We start from the raw sequence: 17,921 nt of genomic DNA, 5'->3' as shown, positions 1-17,921 counted from the left end.
TAATGTGACTGACAAAAGCTTTTATCTTTGGAAAGTCAGAAAGGGGAAAGGATTGCAGAGTACATATTGAAGACAAGCATGTAATAAAACACTGCAGGAAGAAAGCAAAGTTGCTCGGCGTGGACTCAAACTTCGAAGATAATGTTCCTGATAAATCTAAACTATGTTTTCTTATTACGCTTTTTAAAGTGTAATCAACAACCTTTTTCCAAGCTTAGTAGAACTTGCAAAGGCTAACCACTTGCAAAGGATAACCAATATCCCCTCTTATGAGGATGTCGTAGGCGAGCTACATGCCTAAAACTCTTCGTTTAACCCTATATGGGTCTCACGCGTTATAAAGCTTTCATGTTCCAAAAATAAAACAAATAGAATGGATATTGCCAGTTCCTATTAGGGCTGCACATGGGTCGGTACGGTATGGGTTTTTTATGAAGCCGGTACCTGTATCTGGTAGTGGTCAGTTCTTATTCTTGAAGACCTTTACCTATACTTGTTCCCGGACTGTACCTGTCCCGGTGATACCGGTCCGGTACAAGCCGGTACTAGGTTTTTACCTATTACAGACATAGGGAAAAGAAACATTCAGGGTTGGTTGCTCCAAACAATCCCATCTCAAATTCATTACCAACCCATGAACAGAACAACACAATCTTAGTTCATCTCTCGATTAACATAACAAAACAATTTTCTTCTATTTTGTTGTTCATCTCAAAATCCCTCTTGATCTCTTCAACAATTCATACTTCTTAATGAAAAACCAAATTTGTATACCAAAAATAAGATTGGATCAAAATCTAATATGAACTCAATAAAGATATAACATAGTAGAATCGGAAATCTCGGGTTTCAATTTAGTAAATTTACATGAATAAAATCAAAATTGGAGAAGAAAAGCAACATAAAATGATACATCATACTGATTCATACTAATTAGATTTGAGCGAAATCCTTCACATAAATTTGTTTATGAACTAATCGTGTTGATTCATACGTGAATCTTATGATTGTGATGAATAAGAAGTAGAATAAGGGTTTGGTTGCTTGTGATGAAGGTGGTGGTTCTGTTGTAACTCTGTAAGAAGAAGAAGAAAAGAGATGGAGGCGATTGTAAGTTGTAACTCTGTAGAAGAAAAAGAGAAAGGTGAGCGGCTAATTTGTTTAAGGCTTGGGGTAGTTCAACTTATATGAAAAGAAATGGAGGGTTAGGATTAAAAGGAATCTATAAAATCAAGGGATAAGATTAACCGGGTTTCTGGGTACCGGTACTGACGGGAATTGATTTAGAACCGTTTCCTTACCCACTCTTATATCGGTTCTGATTTCCATTCGCATTCCATGTACCTTATACACCAGTTCCGGTACGGTCCCAATCCGGGAATTCCGGTTCCAAACAGAGACACCGGTTCTGATCCGGGTTTTGTGCAGCCCTAGTTTCTATGGTTGAGGTAGCCTAAACAACCGGCATGCTGTGCAAATATGCATTTTTTTCATTCTTTGATCTATCATAATAGCAAATAGAAAATGCATAATGAAAAGGTATTACCTGGTGCGTTAACACGAGTTACTATCTAGTAAGAAAGTTGAAACAGAGGTAAAATTCAGGTATAAAAAAGGAGAGAGGGCATAATTAAAAAAAAAAAATTGGAACTTTACGGGAAGAGTTATAGCGCGTTTGGATGCATACTCAGAAGTTACTTTTTGACTTCTAGAAGTCAAAAGACAATGTGTTACTATTCTAGCAATATAAATAAGTCTCTGAATCCATGATTGAACAAGGCAGGCAACATTTTTCTAAACAGGAGAATTATGATCCGACCAATCACTCAAGAATTCAATCAATCAACCAGAACTTATTCGAACCTAGCAGTTCATCGTTTGCAGAAACCCACAACACATTCACGATCCTTGATCATTGATCTCACACACTTCTCAGCTTCCCTCCTACAGATCAACCCTCTTCCCTCTTTGTGAACGAATTGACTCTGGAACGACCATTGTCTTGGTTTAGGCCGGAGTCCTACAAATTGATCTCTCGAACTCAAAGCACTCCCGTGCAGTGCATCTGTTTGAGGTTAGACAGTTTGCTCGGTTGAGGAGCCTCCATCCACACGATCGTCTCTCCATTCCCTGAAAAACCAGCGAATCGTTTTTCCCCATCAACATTAGTTTATCAAAATATTGTTTAATTCTAAAAAAATAATCAACAAAATGAACCAGTACACCTTATTCCATTGCAAATTGTTTTCGCCATTGTAAGATTCATTTAGTGGATGACATCGTATCAAAGAATCTAAGTGAAGCGTTTGATAATAAAGGAACTAGAGAATTGCAAAATTTAATCAATGAAGTGAATTATCACAGTGGAATGGATGTGGGATTTCTTTTAAACTGCCCTCAAAAGGATACTATTTCAGATTTGTTGACCGACGAAGAAATAATTGAGAGTGTCATGGGAAAATACGAAAGTGATGATGTGGAAGTCGAAGATGAAAGTATAATTATAGAGCCACCTTCTCGTAAAGAAACTATCAAAGCTCCAAAGATATTGAATAGGTTTTTATTGCATCGGGAATGACAACACTAAAAACTCTTCTAATGCTAAGAAAAATCCAAGATAAAATTTAACGTGACATCAATTTTAAGAAAAACCAAGTCACAATTCTTTACCAAATTAGCATAAATATAAAACTAAATTTATATAAATTGGAGAGTTATTAATTTATTTATTCGAAAAGACCTATAAAAAGCTAAAAGAAAATATTATTTTATAAATTTAGCGAATTATTAATTTAGCATGACCGACAAAATTTATTAATTTACCGTGGACATAACTAAATGAAAACCTAAAAAAAGATATCTTGTACATTTCAGGTTAAACAAAAAAAGATATCTTTTCATATATATGATGAATGAGAAATTTTTTGCCAAAAGACATACCTGCTGGCTAAAAGTAATGCCTATTGAAAATATATTATGTGGCACTTACTGTACGCTGATATGGCGCTATAGTAATTTAGAATTCTTGAAAATGATTCTCCTTTATATTTATATTAAGAAGTATTTGATATATATAAACCATCTCCTACATTTCTCCCCACCGACACAAAATTATAAACACTCCGTATGCTCAGCACGTGTCCAATCTGTAAATCTCATTAATAAAAACAAAACAGGAACCAGTGTTTCCGGTCAAGAAATAAGAGATTTTTTTTTTTTGAAGCATAAGAAATAAGAGATAGTCGCTGATAAAGTTGATGGTTCATCTGATGGACCAAATCTACTAGGATATATTTCCAATTTCCAAATGAGTGTTTCGTTAGTAAAATTAGGACACAAATTTATTTATTTATAGTAGATCTTAGCAATATAAATAGAAAAGAAAACCCTATATTGTTTGGTTTTCCTCTCTCATCAGAAATCAGGGAAATCAGGGTATACAAAAATACATAGTAGAAAAATACATACAAAAGAGAGAAAAACACTCTTTTTCTTCATTTTTTTTCCCTCTCTTCCACCCCCAAACAAACAAAACCCTTTTTTACATCAGAAGAAGAAATGGGTAAGTACATGAGAAAAGCAAAGGTAACAACAGGAGGAGAAGCATCAATGGAAGTAGCTCAATCAACTATTGGTGTTTTAACTAGAGCAAAAACCCTAGCTTTACAAAGGTTACAGAAGAAACAAACTACTACCTCTGAGACTTCAAATATATCTCCTAATAACGCTGCTGCTGCTGTCACTGGATCTTATTTTCAACTTAGGAGCAGGAAACTTGAGAAACCACCATTACTTGTTGTTTCTTCAGCAAAGAAAAATGAAGTCAAAGATAGTTGTAAGAAAAGCCCTAATTCTAAACTTAGGACAAGTCCTAGATTGGCTCTCGCTTCTGTCAATTGTGATGACAACACTCTTACTTGTTGTAAGAACAGCAACAATGACGAGAGTAAAGATGAGGCTTCCTTCGGAGAAAACTTTCTGGAGATCGAAGAAAGAGATAGGTCAGTTTATTTTGATTTCTCATAAAAATCATTAATCAAATCCTTCTTTTTTTCCTGCAATTTTTTTTTAAAATTTTTTTAGATGTTTGTTAATTTGTTGGTCTTTGTGTTTGTATTTCTTTCAGTTGGGAATTTTGAAAAGCTTTCAAATTTTGATTTTTAGGGTGTTTTTTGTTTCCCCCTTCTTATGTCTTTGATAATTTGGGTTTTTTTCTTCCTATTCCAAGGGCCCTTATTTATGAAATTCAATGAATAAGGCTTTAGATAATATGTCCACCTTTTATTTTTATTTTATTTGAGGATTCACTTTTTTTAGGATCAAATTTCTGAAAGTGTTTTCTTTTTTTAATGCAAACTAAAAGAAGTAAAGAAAAATATTTTCATGTTCTTTGTTACTGTGAGTAGTTTGTTTTCTATTTTCTGAACCTTTTCTTTCACAGCTTGGATTACTTAGGTGCTGCAGAAACACCTTTGTTCAAACCCTCTATCATAAGTTTTATATTTGTGTAATTCATGCATGTATCAATTTTATCTGTATTAGATAATAATACATATAATCCTGAACAATTTCTGCATCTTGGGGCATGCATATATATAGATTTTTTTCTTCTGTAGTTAGTATATATGCTTTTCTCAGTATTGCTATTATGTTCCAATATCATGTTACTGTAGATTCCCGGCTTACCAATATGAGTGTAATTGATGAATCTTGGGGTATTATATACCCTCACGTAATAGTCCGTCAGTAGTTTATAAATTTCATGCTTCAAAAAAAAAAAGTTAATTTTTTTCGTAACTAACATGGGTACTACATTTAATCTTGCCTCTTGAGAGGTTAATGACTTTCCTGCAAAAGGTTGTGCGCTGATTATAAATAAATAATAATCTCTGTTGCAAGTTCTCTTTTTTGACATTAATTTTAGGCTCCTCTTTTTAGCAGAGGTAGTTTTATGTGTTTGTTTTCTGTTTTTTGTAATGGAATGCTTGGTTCTATTGGCTATATAGTTATAACCCATTTACGTTTCTATTTGAAGAGCTATATTTGATTGAGTGTTGTGCTTTCGGTATAAATAACTTCATTTTTTACCATGCAACTTCTGTTTATTTTCCTAGATTGTGATGGTTTCTAAATGATTATATATTGAAGTCTTGTTTAGATTTATCCGGTACTTTAGTGTGGTTGTCGTTAGTATTAATGAGGTTACTCACTTTCATGATTGTGAGATTGGACTCTTATGTTTCTGTCATGTATTTATTCTTCTTATGCTCAATTAGGGGTACGAGAGAACCCACACCGTGCAGTCTGATTAGAAACTCTGAGATTTTGAGCACTCCTGGTTCTACTACCAGGACCACCAACTCAACAGCCAGAAATCGAATAATACAGAACCCAATGCGGGGAAACATTCCGACAACTCATGAGGTAGAAGAATTTTTTGCTGTTGCAGAGCAGCAACAACAAAGAGCATTCATAGATAGGTATGTCATGTAATCCTGTTTTTATCCTCGTTTTGTTGTTCGGAAATCCTCATTCTTGATCACTGTCACTAGGTTCAGAAACCTCAACCTTAGTCCAAGGTCCTTACTGACTTAAGTGATCTATATCGAGTTATATTAGTGGTCAGAATAGTTTTCATTAATGTTTAGTTAACTATAATATATGATGCTAGGTATGTATAAAAAGCTGTGTTGCAAAGATACGGATACGGTATTGGATACAAGATACCAATATGCTACTATGATACACCAACTTGAAAAACTAAAATACGGCGATACAACATACTCAATATTGATCAGTATGTTATATATAAGATAGAAACTTAACAAAATACATACATGTGTTTGCATGATTAAAATATAATGTGTGATTAACCTCACTGGAGAGAAAAAGTATGGATAAGAAGGAAGTAAGTCTAGAGCAAGATTAGTGGACATATTTGGAACTAATATTTTGTCACTATAGTTAAAACTTCTCTGAGAATCTAGTAAAATATCTAAATTTTCTAATATTAAGGTATTGAGATTTATCTTGACAGTTGTTGATATCTAATACGTCTCGATACGGCTGATTTTTTTTTTTAGGCGTATCATTGTAACACAGATAAAAAGTAAGCAGACCAATCCTTATAATATGTTATAGCCAAATATAGTAATATACTACATACCTGTAGAGGCTCTCACAGCCTGGATACCATTAACCAAACCCGTTTGATCCAAGGAATTTGATCATCTCCACAAAAAAAAGCATTGGCCTTGTTGAGGGCCTGACCCCTTAGACCAACCCTGTCGAGAGACCAAATTGTTTCGCAGTTCCAACCTGAGGTTGGGTTAGTCATTTCTATCTATCGAAGTGTGTGCTGGAATTCTGATTGATTCTTGATATTGCTTTGAAGCTTTCAAATCCATATTACACCGTTTAAACATGGCCAATTTTTACAAGGTATTGTGCATAACAATTGTATCTTTTTATTTGGGGTTGTCTATAGGTACAACTTTGATCCCACTAATGATTCCCCACTACCGGGACGTTATGAATGGGAAAGATTGGATGTTTGAGGTGAACCTGTGGACTCGAACAGGGCCTAGTCTTCAGCGAAATTTATTTTTTGATCGCTTTCAGGCTGAAGATGTTACGAGAGTTGCAGGTTGGAAGGGTCCTGTTAATGCTGGTGGTACTCCATTTTGGACCACCTTACATCTATGTTGTAAAGGTTAAAAAAAGAAGAAAAAGCTCTTAAAAAGAGATGTTTAGTACTAGTCCAATGTCTGTAACATAGCAGGGCTGATGAATTTACACATCGCTCTGAAAAAAGAAACAGATATAAACTCCTAGTACCTTGAGACTGAGATTATTTGACAAGGGAAGGGAGAAAAGAAAAAAAAGGTTGGAACTTAGAATTCTAATCAGAGCAAGTGGGGTTGGGGGTATAGGAAATGGCTAAACTAGATTCTGGTTTTTCTTTCTTCTTTCCCGTTTATTTTTTTCTTTAATTTTTTCCCTGTCTATAGATACAGTCACCAGAAGCTTTGAAGCTCATTGCAATAAAAGCCAATCTTCATTTTTCTTTAATTTTTGATTTTCTACATATTTTATTTTTGAAGTTATGAAAATCATTTTGTGCAAGTAGAATCTGAGATATTGTTTTGATGGAATATGGGGTTTCAAAGTTGGTGTCTTTACAAAATCCAATTTAGGCACGCCTGGATACTTACTAGAACTCTAACCTATGACCTGAAACGAAAAGAGATTACAAATTTTTCAAGGCAACTGGTTCTTCTTTGCTTTCTGTCAGGAATTTTAATGTTAGAGGTAGACGAAGGATAATAGCATAAAACACACGAGTATGTAGAAATACGAATGAATAAATTTGTATTCTTGGAAACGGTATCCTCCCCATGTCTCAACTTGAACGGTATCCTCCCCATGTCTCAACTTCCCATCACCATTGTGTATATCATACTGAGCCTACATCCTCTCCGAAGGTAGTGACCTCCTAGATTGTTTCGCCTCTGCCATCTCTACTTCATATGCAGGTCTCTTGACCAGGTTTCCATCATCCATTGCCATCCTTCTGAGTTTTGCTTTTCTTATAGCACGCAGCTCAAATCTGATACACATCAATATAACTAAGTTGGCAATGCAGCTGATCTAAGATACTTCTTTTTTCAAAATCTATGTACACATCTGAGAATATGTGCATTAAAGAGTTCAAGATTCAAAAGCACAACCAACATTTCTTCTAGCTTAGTAGTGACAAACTCCTTTTTACCACTAGAGACAAAATGGGTTACTAAAGGAAAAAAAATGTTGTTAACATGTAATCACTTCATGGATTTCAAATGCTCATCTGGATTGAGCAAACATCAGAAAGATTGTTATGGACATTAAAGCCATTGTCCAACTTACTGATCATAGAAAGATGCTCATAAGATCATCACTGATCTGACAGTCACAAGGAGCAATGGGGAATGGTGTACAAGTCTTCAACTTTCACTTCACATATGGATCTCACCTGCATTGGGTCAGCGAAGGGTAACTATGTCTAATGCCTATGGAAGTTACAAAACTGAAAAGAAAGCATACACACTGCTTGTGGAGAACTAGAACAAATAGCAAGATAAAGAAATTCAATAAACATCTGTCATGTTCTAAAATGGAAACTGAGAAGCAAATACGAGTTCATCAAGTTGACACTCTAATTTTTACTGTTACATCCAAATATCAGGTTGCTTTACTAGATGCAGTTGTCATAATATTACCAAAATTTGAAAAGAAACAATATTACAAGGTTTCTTCAAGCAAAAAAGAAAGTTACTCACGGAGATACATGGTTCTTCACAAGCATAAAGTATATTTGCCAAAATTGTCTATCTTTTAAGTACCGTGGGCAAAGAACATATCTAAGCAGTGAAATTTCCTGCAAAAATAAGCAAATCGTTGTCAAGAAAACACAAGTAGTCCACAGCTCACGATCAGTGATGTTAGATCATCCACTATATATTAAGTATCGAACCAAAAGTAACACTCCTTTGAAAGAGATCGTATCTGCACTAGATTCCATTAGCATGTTAGTGAACATACATGGCTCGGAGTAAGGGTAACAGTTACCCTAATTAGGTAACTTCATCTTTTCAATAGTACGTCTAATAAAAGCTACCAACATAGAAGCAAACTTTCGTTGATCAGATAATTCAGAAGTCTGACTGTAAGCAATCAATAGTTGACACCGAATGCATGTCCACCAGATGTCTAATCTTTTCTACCTCAGCTCCTTATCTCTACCGTAAGTGTGCAGTAGGATACCTAACCGAATCCAGGTTTAAAAACATGTAAAATAACAACATAACAATCATTTTATTCGTGCAATGCTTCAAGTAATATACAACATACCATGTAAAATAACAACATATCATCAGATTTAATACTGTCAGTTTCTACGCTGGCAATCTCTAAACTTTCCACCTATTCTAATACTGTCATAATACTAATTTTAGGGCATAGCATAAATCACAATACCTTGACTTCAGTAAGAACAAGCATAGCATGACGTTCTTGCCATTCACTGAGATCTTTCTGTATATTATCAGACCCGTTAACAGTTCTAACCCGATTATCATCTGCATCAAATCAATTAAATCATATTTTTTTATAATTGAATTCTACAGAGAAATAGTATATTTTGTAGAAGTGATAGATGAAATTTTTATACCTTGTTGGAGTGGGAAATTCTTGAAGGTTTCTGCACTTAATGACTTCACAAGGTCTTTTAACTCATCAGTTACTCCAAGTTCTTCTTCTTCTTCGGCTTCTTTAACTTTTCTTTGTTTGAGATTCGGTTCAGTTTGAGAAGAACTAGGGTTTGATGGGTCTAATTTGTTTTCCTTTAAAAGAGCTTTTCGAATCCACGATGAGAAATCCATTTGAAAAGCAACGAGGAGAAAACAAGCACTCCGACGAGTGAAGGGAGCTAACAATCGTTGAAGGATACGAGCGGCCTCCTGCTGCCCTGCACAAGTTTTTTTTCCTATTTTTTCCTAGGATACAGTCCTAATGCCCGGAGAGACTACTAAAGCGCGATTTGGGAAGGTTGTGTTAGGGCTAGCACTATGAAGAGCCCCATCCCTTCCCCATCCCTCATATGTAGAGAAGGGATAGCATAAGGAAGCCAAGCTCATTATGGTGCCCTCTCATACTTTCCCTACATGAAACGGCTACTCAGTAGCCCTGTGAATAGTGCCAAACGGCTATTCAGGTATGTTTTAGTATCCAGAAACCCGCCCGGGTTCCTCGTTTCTTCTTCTTCTCTAGTTTTCATCCTCTCAAAACCCTTTCTAACCCATCTTACCCCTTTTCGATTTTCATATTGATTCAATACGATTTCGATTGCTTAAATGAAAAGGGTTTGATCGTTACTACAATGTGAAACAAATCCATTGTCCAATTTTAAATTTCATCCAAAAAATCATCTAAGGTGAGTGATTCTAATGTTAGGGTATTAAATTAATTTGATTTTAATTTTGATGAAATTGTTGATATTAGGTTGGTTGGGTATGTAATATGCAATTCAATAACGTTATTAAAACATATATTTAGTGAAAAATCCATGATTATTTGTTGTGTGTCTTGATTTATGTTGAATGAAATGTATGTAAACTACCATATCAATGTAGACTTGTATTTATATATGGTATACACAAATTGATACTTTGTTGTTTGTTAAGGTGCATAATGAGTCTAATGCGTTCTTATGTGAGAGTTAAATGTGGAATCTATTTGGATACCTCTAGTGATAGTGATGAAGAAGAGAAAGCTTTGCTAATGTTTACACAACTATGTTTGGATGAACGATTGTGTATTATTAGACAACCTGTACCTAGGGAGGTTATTACACGTAGTGCAATAACGCGTGATCGAGTGTGGCATGATGCCAAAATGATGAATGATTATTTTATGCCTGGAACCGATTATACCTCAAGACAATTCAAACAACGTCTAGGCATGAGGGAAGACTTATTCGAGAAATTTTTAGGAAAATTGCTTGAAGTTGATCCAGAATGGCACCAACGTCCAGATGCAACTGGAACTATGGGGCATTCTCCGCATATGAAATTAGTTTCCGTGATGAAATGTTTATGCAAAAGTACGACAGCTGATAGTGTTGATGATTACACTCGTATGGGTGCAACTACAATATACAAGTATCATAAAAGATTTTGCCACACCATTTGCATGACTTTTGGAGAAGATATTTGCGTGAACCCACTCCTGAAGATGTTCAGAGGTTGCTAGCTGAGAATGCAGACCGAGGTTTTCCTGGAATGCTTGGTAGTGTTGATTGTATGCAATAGCCATGGAAGAATTGTCCGGTATCTTGGCAAGGAACTTACCGGGGTAAAGATAAAGAGAGTAGTTTGGTATTAGAGGCGGTGGCATCATACGATTTGTGGTTTTGGCATGCTTTTTTTGGAATTCCTGGATCAAACAACGATCTGAATGTGTTGGCGCACTCACCCCTTTTTGATAACATGCTAAAGAGGTGTAGCACCTCCATGCAATTATGTCATCAATGGTCACCACTACAATATGGTTATTTCTTAGCCGATGGTATCGATCCAAAGTTGACTACAATTGTACAAGCTTTTTCTCAGACATTGGACATTCCCGACTATGTGAGTTTCAAAAAGTATCAATTGGCTAAAAGAAAGGATGTTGAGCGTGCTTTTGGAGTGCTTCAGGGTAAATTCAGAATTGTCGGATCTCCTTGTAATAATTGGCACCAATCTGACTTGAATCTAATTATGAAATGTTGTCTTATTTTACACAACATGATTATCGAGCATGAACGTCGGGATATGATCAGATTTTTAATTGTTGTTGTAGTAATATAAGATTCGAACTCTAAGATTTGTGAAGACTAAATTTAAAGGTTTAACGAAAATAATAAAAGAGAGCTACTGGGACTAGGTTTCCAACAAATTCATATCAAAAGTCTCAATTGTTCATTCTCAACAATTATCGCTCAATAAAAATTACATCGACTCTTATTTTGCCAAAGTAGATTCTCAAAATATTAGTTATAAATCGTAAGCATGGGACATCAAACATTTACGCAAGCATGACCCATCAAATAAAATAATAACTAATTAATTCAAATCATAATTCTATTTAATTAGTGCAAAAGTCATACAGAAAATAAAATAAATTTACCCATGTATGAAATTCGACTTCCTCCGTCGTCCCAGTGTTGGGGTTTATCTCATTAGGTTGGAAACACGCTCAAAAATATAATTCATAGCTCAAAAGGTGTTTTTATTGAAGAAGAGTAATAATACAATGAATCTACAACGCTTTATTGGCGTTATAGACGTCACCGTTACAAGAAATTGTTGCAAATTCAAAACAAGCGTGCCAAACTGACTGTTACGAGTACTGTTAATAAACAACAATTCTCTGCAACAGTCTGTAGGCTTCAAATGTTCTTCTTCTTCTTCTTCTTCTTCTTCTCTGCAGCAACAGAGAAATCTCCTCTGCAACCATATATTCTTCTCCCCAACTCTCGATGCCCATCTATGACTCCAGTAAACTCATTGTATAGTCTCAGCAGCACCCAATATCTCTTGTTCAATGTGCAAATATTCTCTCTTTACTCCATTATTCTCCACAGGGATATTTTCCATTATTATCATGTGATTCTAAGTTGTTTGATTCATCCCAAAAACCCCTATTAGACAGTCGCAAATATTAAAAGAATATCCTACGTAACTTCCTATTATAACTCAGAGAATCAAATCACTTAAACCCGAAAATATCTTCTTTTGACTTCTCTGCCAAATCATGGAGATTTTATTCTCCTTCCCTTTTCTGCTACGTGTATATGAGTTGTTGAACTATCTTCAGGATAATAACAAATCAAAACAGAATATCTTATTTCCATTTCCTTCCATATAACTCCTCCAATCAATGCAGAATATACTCCCACGACAAATCTTCTCCAAATCAGCATGTAATAATACAAACAATATCTTCACCTCTATTTTCTTCAAACCGAGAATATATCCTTCCTTTTACAAATCAAAGGCAATCACCGCTCCTCCCCTTATCCAATTCGGGAGTGCGAATAGCAATTAGGATGCCCCTTAGTAATTGGGTGCCCCTTATCCAAAACTGAGAGTCCGAATAACATGTGTCCTCTGGGGTACAAAAACCACTTTTCGAGCAAATTTCACCATAAGAGCTTATTTCATAAAAACACCTACAAACAAGTTTATTAGTGATAAAATGAGTCTCAGCTAATGTATTTATGGGTGAAAATGCTTCGCACTTTCGTGCTCATCAAATTCCCCCACACTTACATTTTGTTAGTCCTCGAGCAAAACAGAAAACTGACCCGCTACACAGCTGGTCATATAATAAGAGAGAAAGAGAGACCCGCTACACAGCTGGTCTTATAATAAGAGAGAAAGAGAGACCCGCTACACATCTGGTCTTTTTTTTTTCTTTTTTTTTAAACCCGCTATACAGCTGGTCATATAATAAGATAAAGAGAAAGAGACCCGCTACACAGCTGGTCATATTTTATATATATATATATATATATATAGTTTTTTAGACCCGCTACACAGCTGGTCATATAATGCAAGAAAAAAGAAAAGACCCGCTACACATCTGGTCATAACATGCAAGAAAAAGGAGCAGACCCGCTACACAGCTGGTCATGATGTGCAAGGAATTTCCTGAAAAAATAAAGTAAAAAGTTAACCTCTCCCCCACACTTAAACATTACATTGTCCTAAATGTAATTGAGTCATCCAACGCAAATATTAAGATGGGAAATGCAAAAAGTAAATGAAAATATTAAAAAAAAAAATACACCTACTGGAATATACAAAAAGGATCCCCATAAACTAACAACCTGAAAATTTGGGGATCAACCCAAAATACACCATTTACAAATGACAGCTTCACACTTATGTTATCACGATGCGGAGACACTGAAACTATCAAAAACAAAGACTTACCTCCAAACCAAGTTTTTACAACACAAGGAAGTGTGTAAAGGACATGATATGGGGATATTATTGGGACTGGAAAATTTTCAATTGGCTCATGTACGATATCAGGAATAGGCAAGTCCTCTGGGTACTTAGATGCAAAGTAATCCAACAACACTTTAGAAGCAAACAATTCTAACCCTAAATTAGGAAACTTTTGGAAGTCTAGGGGTCTAGAAACAACTTCTAAGTTGGGTGAATTATCTTGTGGGATGGATTCATCTATGGAATTAGGAAAATCATTCAAACAATCATCCACAGGGTCATCTATATGATCTGTTTAGTACAGAGAGTCACTGCAAGATTCATCATCATCAGCATATAATCTTTGACATTTAAGAACTCTCAATCTTTGTTCCAAACTAGGCGGTGTGTGTTTGTAATACTTATCATATATTGTTAAAGGTGATTCTTCACTTACCACATGTGGAGTAGAAACTCCATACTGTTGCCTACGCTTATATTCAGCAAGCGTCATATCAGATGAGGTTTCCTGATAATTTGACTTTCTAAGCTTATATTCCGCCAGCGTCATCTTAGGTGACGTCTCCTCAGAAGACGTCATCATCCTCAAAAAGTCCCTAAAAACAAATACAAAAAGAAACGCATAAAAAGGAAAAAAAAATATAAAATGAAATGAAAATACTATACAAAATAAATAAAAATAAACCTATAAAAAATAATCTAAAAACAAATCCGCGTCGGCGGCGCCACAATGATCAGATTTTTAATTGTTGTTGTAGTAATATAAGATTCGAACTCTAAGATTTGTGAAGACTAAATTTAAAGGTTTAACGAAAATAATAAAACAGAGCTACTGGGACTAGGATTCCACCGAATTCATATCAAAAGGCTCAATTATTCATTCTCAACAATTATCGCTCAATAAAAATAACATCGACTCTTATTTTGCCAAAGTAGATTCTCAAAATATTAGTTATAAATCGTAAGCATGGGACATCAAACATTTACGCAAGCATGACCCATCAAATAAAATAATAACTAATTAATTCAAATCATAACTCTATTTAATTATTTCAAAAGTCATATAGAAAATAAAATAAATTTACCCATGTATGAAATTCGGCTTCCTCCGTCGACCCAGTGTTGGGGTTTAGCTCATTAGGTTGGAAACACGCTCAAAAATATAATTCATAGCTCAAAAGGTGTTTTTATTGAAGAAGAGTAATAATACAATGAATCTACAACGCTTTATTGGCGTTATAGACGTCACCGTTACAAGAAATTGTTGCAAATACAAAACAAGCGTGCCAAACTGACTGTTACGAGTACTGTTAATAAACGACAGTTCTCTGCAACAGTCTGTAGGCGTCAAATGTTCTTCTTCTTCTTCTTCTTCTCTGCAGCAGCGGAGAAATATCCTCTGCAACCCTCTATTCTTCTCCCCAACTCTCGATGCCCATCTATGACTCCAGTAAACTCATTGTATAGTCTCAGCAGCACCCAACATCTCTTGTTCAATGTGCAAATATTCTCTCTTTACTCCATTATTCTCCATGGGGATATTTTCCATTATTATCATGCGATTCTAAGTTGTTTGATTCATCCCAAAACCCTCCATTAGACATCCGCAAATATTAAAACAATATCCTAAGTAACTTCCTATTATAACTCAGAGAATCAAATCACTTAAACCCGAAAATATCTTCTTTTGACTACTCTGCCAAATCATGGAGATTTTATTCTCCTTCCCTTTTCTGTTACGTGTATATGAGCTGTTGAACTATCTTCAGGATAATAACAAATCAAAACAGAATATCTTCTTTCCATTTCCTTCCATATAACTCCTCCAATCAATGCAGAATATACTCCCACGACAAATCTTCTCCAAATCAGCATGTAATAACACAAACAATATCTTCACCTCTATTTTATTCAAACCGAGAATATATCCTTCCTTTTACAAATCAAAGGCAATCATCGCTCCTCCCCTTATCCAATCCGGGAGTGCGAATAGCAATTAGGATGCCCCTTAGTAATTGGGTACCCCTTATCCAAAACTGAGAGTCCGAATAACATGTGTCCTCTGAGGTACAAAAACCACTTTTCGAGCAACTTTCTCCATAAGAGCTTATTTCATAAAAACACCTACAAACAAGTTTATTAGTGATAAAATGAGGCCCAGCTAATGTATTTATGGGTGAAAATGCTTCGCACTTTCGTGCTCATCAGGATACGGATTGGGGAGAGTTATTCCTGTTCCGATTCTGGAACCTACGTTAATGGTCGTGTATTTATGTCATCTCTGAAAAACCTAGAACTGCACCTACAACTAAGAAATGATCTTGTCAAGCACATTGATGCCCGTCCTGGTAGAGGAGGCGCGACAGGGGACTTGTCTAGTTTGGAGGGTTCAGATATGGAATACGTGGTACTTCCATCATCAGAAGGAGATTATGATGATACAGACTTAGAAGAAGAAGTTGTTCTTGGCCAAAACGAGGATGGATCATTTGATTATTATGGATATTACAATTATCAAATCCCAGATGACTTTGAACATGCAGTTGAACATGGTCATGCAGACGGACATGTGGGAGACGAATATCAACATGATGGAGATTACGATGAGGATTCTGGCGATGAGGAGGATTCAGACGATAATGCTGAGGATGATGATAATGAGGAGTACGATGAGGAGTACGATGATGATGACGATGATGCTCCGTACGATGATGCGGGTATGTATGATGATGATGATGTTGAGTGATATGATGTATTTCACTGTTGTGTTTTAAGTTTTCGAATGTTACACGCATATGTAACAACAGATTTTAAATAATTTTTGGGTTTCAATTATGTATGCAAATGATAAAGTTTATATTTGATGGCATATGGTTACAATTACAATAATCCGTGATATCATTTAAATAGTATATGGATATGTATACGTATCCGGGAAATCTCCTTGTACATTATAAGGATCACTTTAATTATCCATGAAATCTTATTCTACAGTGTATGGATATGTATACTGACCATGTATAAAGGATTCACAATCTCTTTACCAATGAACACATTAGTTCGACCAACTTTGTTCTCTATCTTCAAAAATAAACACTTACCACAACACTTTTCTTTGTTAATTATGGTGGGTTATATTCCAGATGAAGACAAATTGATAGTTAGTTTATGGGTTGAAGTTCATCTAGAAAATGAAGAAGAAGATGAACAACTAAATAACACAAACCTATTGGAGCAGTTGCTGCAAAGGTTGACTATACATAACGGGAATCCTAATGAACGCACGATTAAGTATCTGAAAACAAGGTTAAACGTTATAACTTCAGAGGTGAAAGTATATGTATCGACACAAAGATCGTTATATTTATGGACGGCTCCAGTACCTTCGGAAATCGTAAGAAACTTTACCGGTTACCTATCCAACAATTTTTTGTGTATGTATACTGAATTGTTGAATAATTTAATTGTAAATTGATAATGTTTTCTTTTGTTGTAGGAGCAATCTGCTATGGATAGTTACAAAAAAAAGGAGGGGAAACCTTTTAGATTTTTTAACTGCTATGTGATTTTGAAAAACAGTTTCTCAGAGTATAACCCTTCCCCTTTTGAAGATTCATCCCCCGAATCATCAGATGAAGAGTAAAGAATTTAAATAAAGATAGGTTTTGTGGGTATATCTCTCTGTAAACCTTCACGAGACATAACTCGTCCAATAGGGTCGCCTATTGGTTTAAATGCTGGTTGCACATGCTTAATGTAATCGTTAATCATATGAAAATAACTATTTTTATTTATTGTAGAAGCATAATACATCATGTTCATCACATTTAAACTCGAACACATACTAATTATAAAAAAGCACATTACATCAATTGGTATTCAAACTCTTGATTAAACTAAAACGTAACAACACTTATTCAGCCCATGCCACCGTTACATACTCAAGGCATTTCCAGTAACGTTTTCCATATGATTTATTTGCACTTGACCGGTGCATTTCCATAAAGAAATTACAACCCCCAGTTTCACATGGAATCCCCTTGGTGCATTCAAACTCCACCTTTCCTTTTAGTTTGAAGTTGTTGCAGAGTTCTTCAACTTTTTCTTGTTTGATTGCATCTTTCATTGCATCCTCCAAACATTGTGCTTCTCCCGGACATTTAGCATACTCACATTCCAAATACCTTATCTTCTCGGGTATCGACTCTTTTACCTTCCTAGTGCCGTTGCAACCTCGTTGTGGACATTTTCTATATAGCCATGGGCATTGAACGAGACTATGTTTATCCATGAAACAACATGGACAAACCTCTTTTGCTTCAAAACATACTATTTGTTTTACATTTATACTCGAACTGTTAGAATACATAATTGAGGTTTATA

The 17,921-nt window shown here is 35.3% G+C and overlaps 3 protein-coding genes across 3 annotated transcripts; 2 read left to right on the top strand and 1 right to left on the bottom strand.

Moving 5' to 3' along the window:
- Window positions 1-3,239: 3,239 nt before the first annotated feature.
- On the top strand, window positions 3,240-7,071 carry LOC113333660 (cyclin-dependent kinase inhibitor 4-like). The gene is made up of 3 exons (XM_026580083.1): window positions 3,240-4,001; window positions 5,277-5,480; window positions 6,488-7,071. Exons 1-3 carry the CDS (start codon window positions 3,559-3,561, stop codon window positions 6,555-6,557), a joined length of 717 nt encoding a protein of 238 aa, XP_026435868.1. The 5' UTR covers window positions 3,240-3,558; the 3' UTR covers window positions 6,558-7,071.
- A 192-nt stretch (window positions 7,072-7,263) lies between these two features.
- Window positions 7,264-9,588, bottom strand: LOC113333661. Its single transcript, XM_026580084.1, has 4 exons — window positions 9,212-9,588; window positions 9,019-9,119; window positions 8,322-8,419; window positions 7,264-7,609 (listed from the first exon to the last, which is right to left on the bottom strand). The coding sequence occupies exons 1-4, from the start codon at window positions 9,420-9,422 to the stop codon at window positions 7,468-7,470; spliced, it is 552 nt and encodes a 183-aa protein (XP_026435869.1). The 5' UTR covers window positions 9,423-9,588; the 3' UTR covers window positions 7,264-7,467.
- Window positions 9,589-15,720: 6,132 nt separating this feature from the next.
- On the top strand, window positions 15,721-17,181 carry LOC113333632 (protein PFC0760c-like). The gene is made up of 3 exons (XM_026580056.1): window positions 15,721-16,255; window positions 16,682-16,866; window positions 17,035-17,181. Exons 1-3 carry the CDS (start codon window positions 15,721-15,723, stop codon window positions 17,179-17,181), a joined length of 867 nt encoding a protein of 288 aa, XP_026435841.1.
- The last annotated feature ends 740 nt before the right edge of the window (window positions 17,182-17,921 follow it).

The sequence above is a fragment of the Papaver somniferum genome, unplaced genomic scaffold (assembly GCF_003573695.1).
Source record: "Papaver somniferum cultivar HN1 unplaced genomic scaffold, ASM357369v1 unplaced-scaffold_133, whole genome shotgun sequence".
Taxonomy (NCBI): Eukaryota; Viridiplantae; Streptophyta; class Magnoliopsida; order Ranunculales; family Papaveraceae; genus Papaver; species Papaver somniferum.
The sequence above is the reverse complement of the archived record's forward strand: the minus strand, read 5'-3'. Positions and strand labels throughout refer to the sequence as shown.

Bases quoted from the DNA above. Each gene is read 5' to 3' on its own strand.
- LOC113333660 (XM_026580083.1), top strand. From the start codon at position 3,559: ATGGGTAAGTACATGAGAAAAGCAAAGGTAACAACAGGAGGAGAAGCA. The intron at 4,002-5,276 runs GTCAGTTTATTT...ATGCTCAATTAG, and splicing joins GAGATCGAAGAAAGAGATAG to GGGTACGAGAGAACCCACAC. The intron at 5,481-6,487 runs GTATGTCATGTA...GGTTGTCTATAG, and splicing joins CAAAGAGCATTCATAGATAG to GTACAACTTTGATCCCACTA.
- LOC113333661 (XM_026580084.1), bottom strand. From the start codon at position 9,422: ATGGATTTCTCATCGTGGATTCGAAAAGCTCTTTTAAAGGAAAACAAA. The intron at 8,420-9,018 runs GTATTGTGATTT...TTATTTTTGCAG, and splicing joins TTGTTCTTACTGAAGTCAAG to GAAATTTCACTGCTTAGATA. The intron at 7,610-8,321 runs GTGAGTAACTTT...GATGTGTATCAG, and splicing joins GTGAAGAACCATGTATCTCC to ATTTGAGCTGCGTGCTATAA.
- LOC113333632 (XM_026580056.1), top strand. From the start codon at position 15,721: ATGCTTCGCACTTTCGTGCTCATCAGGATACGGATTGGGGAGAGTTAT. The intron at 16,256-16,681 runs GTATGTATGATG...GTTATATTCCAG, and splicing joins TGCTCCGTACGATGATGCGG to ATGAAGACAAATTGATAGTT. The intron at 16,867-17,034 runs GTGAAAGTATAT...CTTTTGTTGTAG, and splicing joins TAAACGTTATAACTTCAGAG to GAGCAATCTGCTATGGATAG.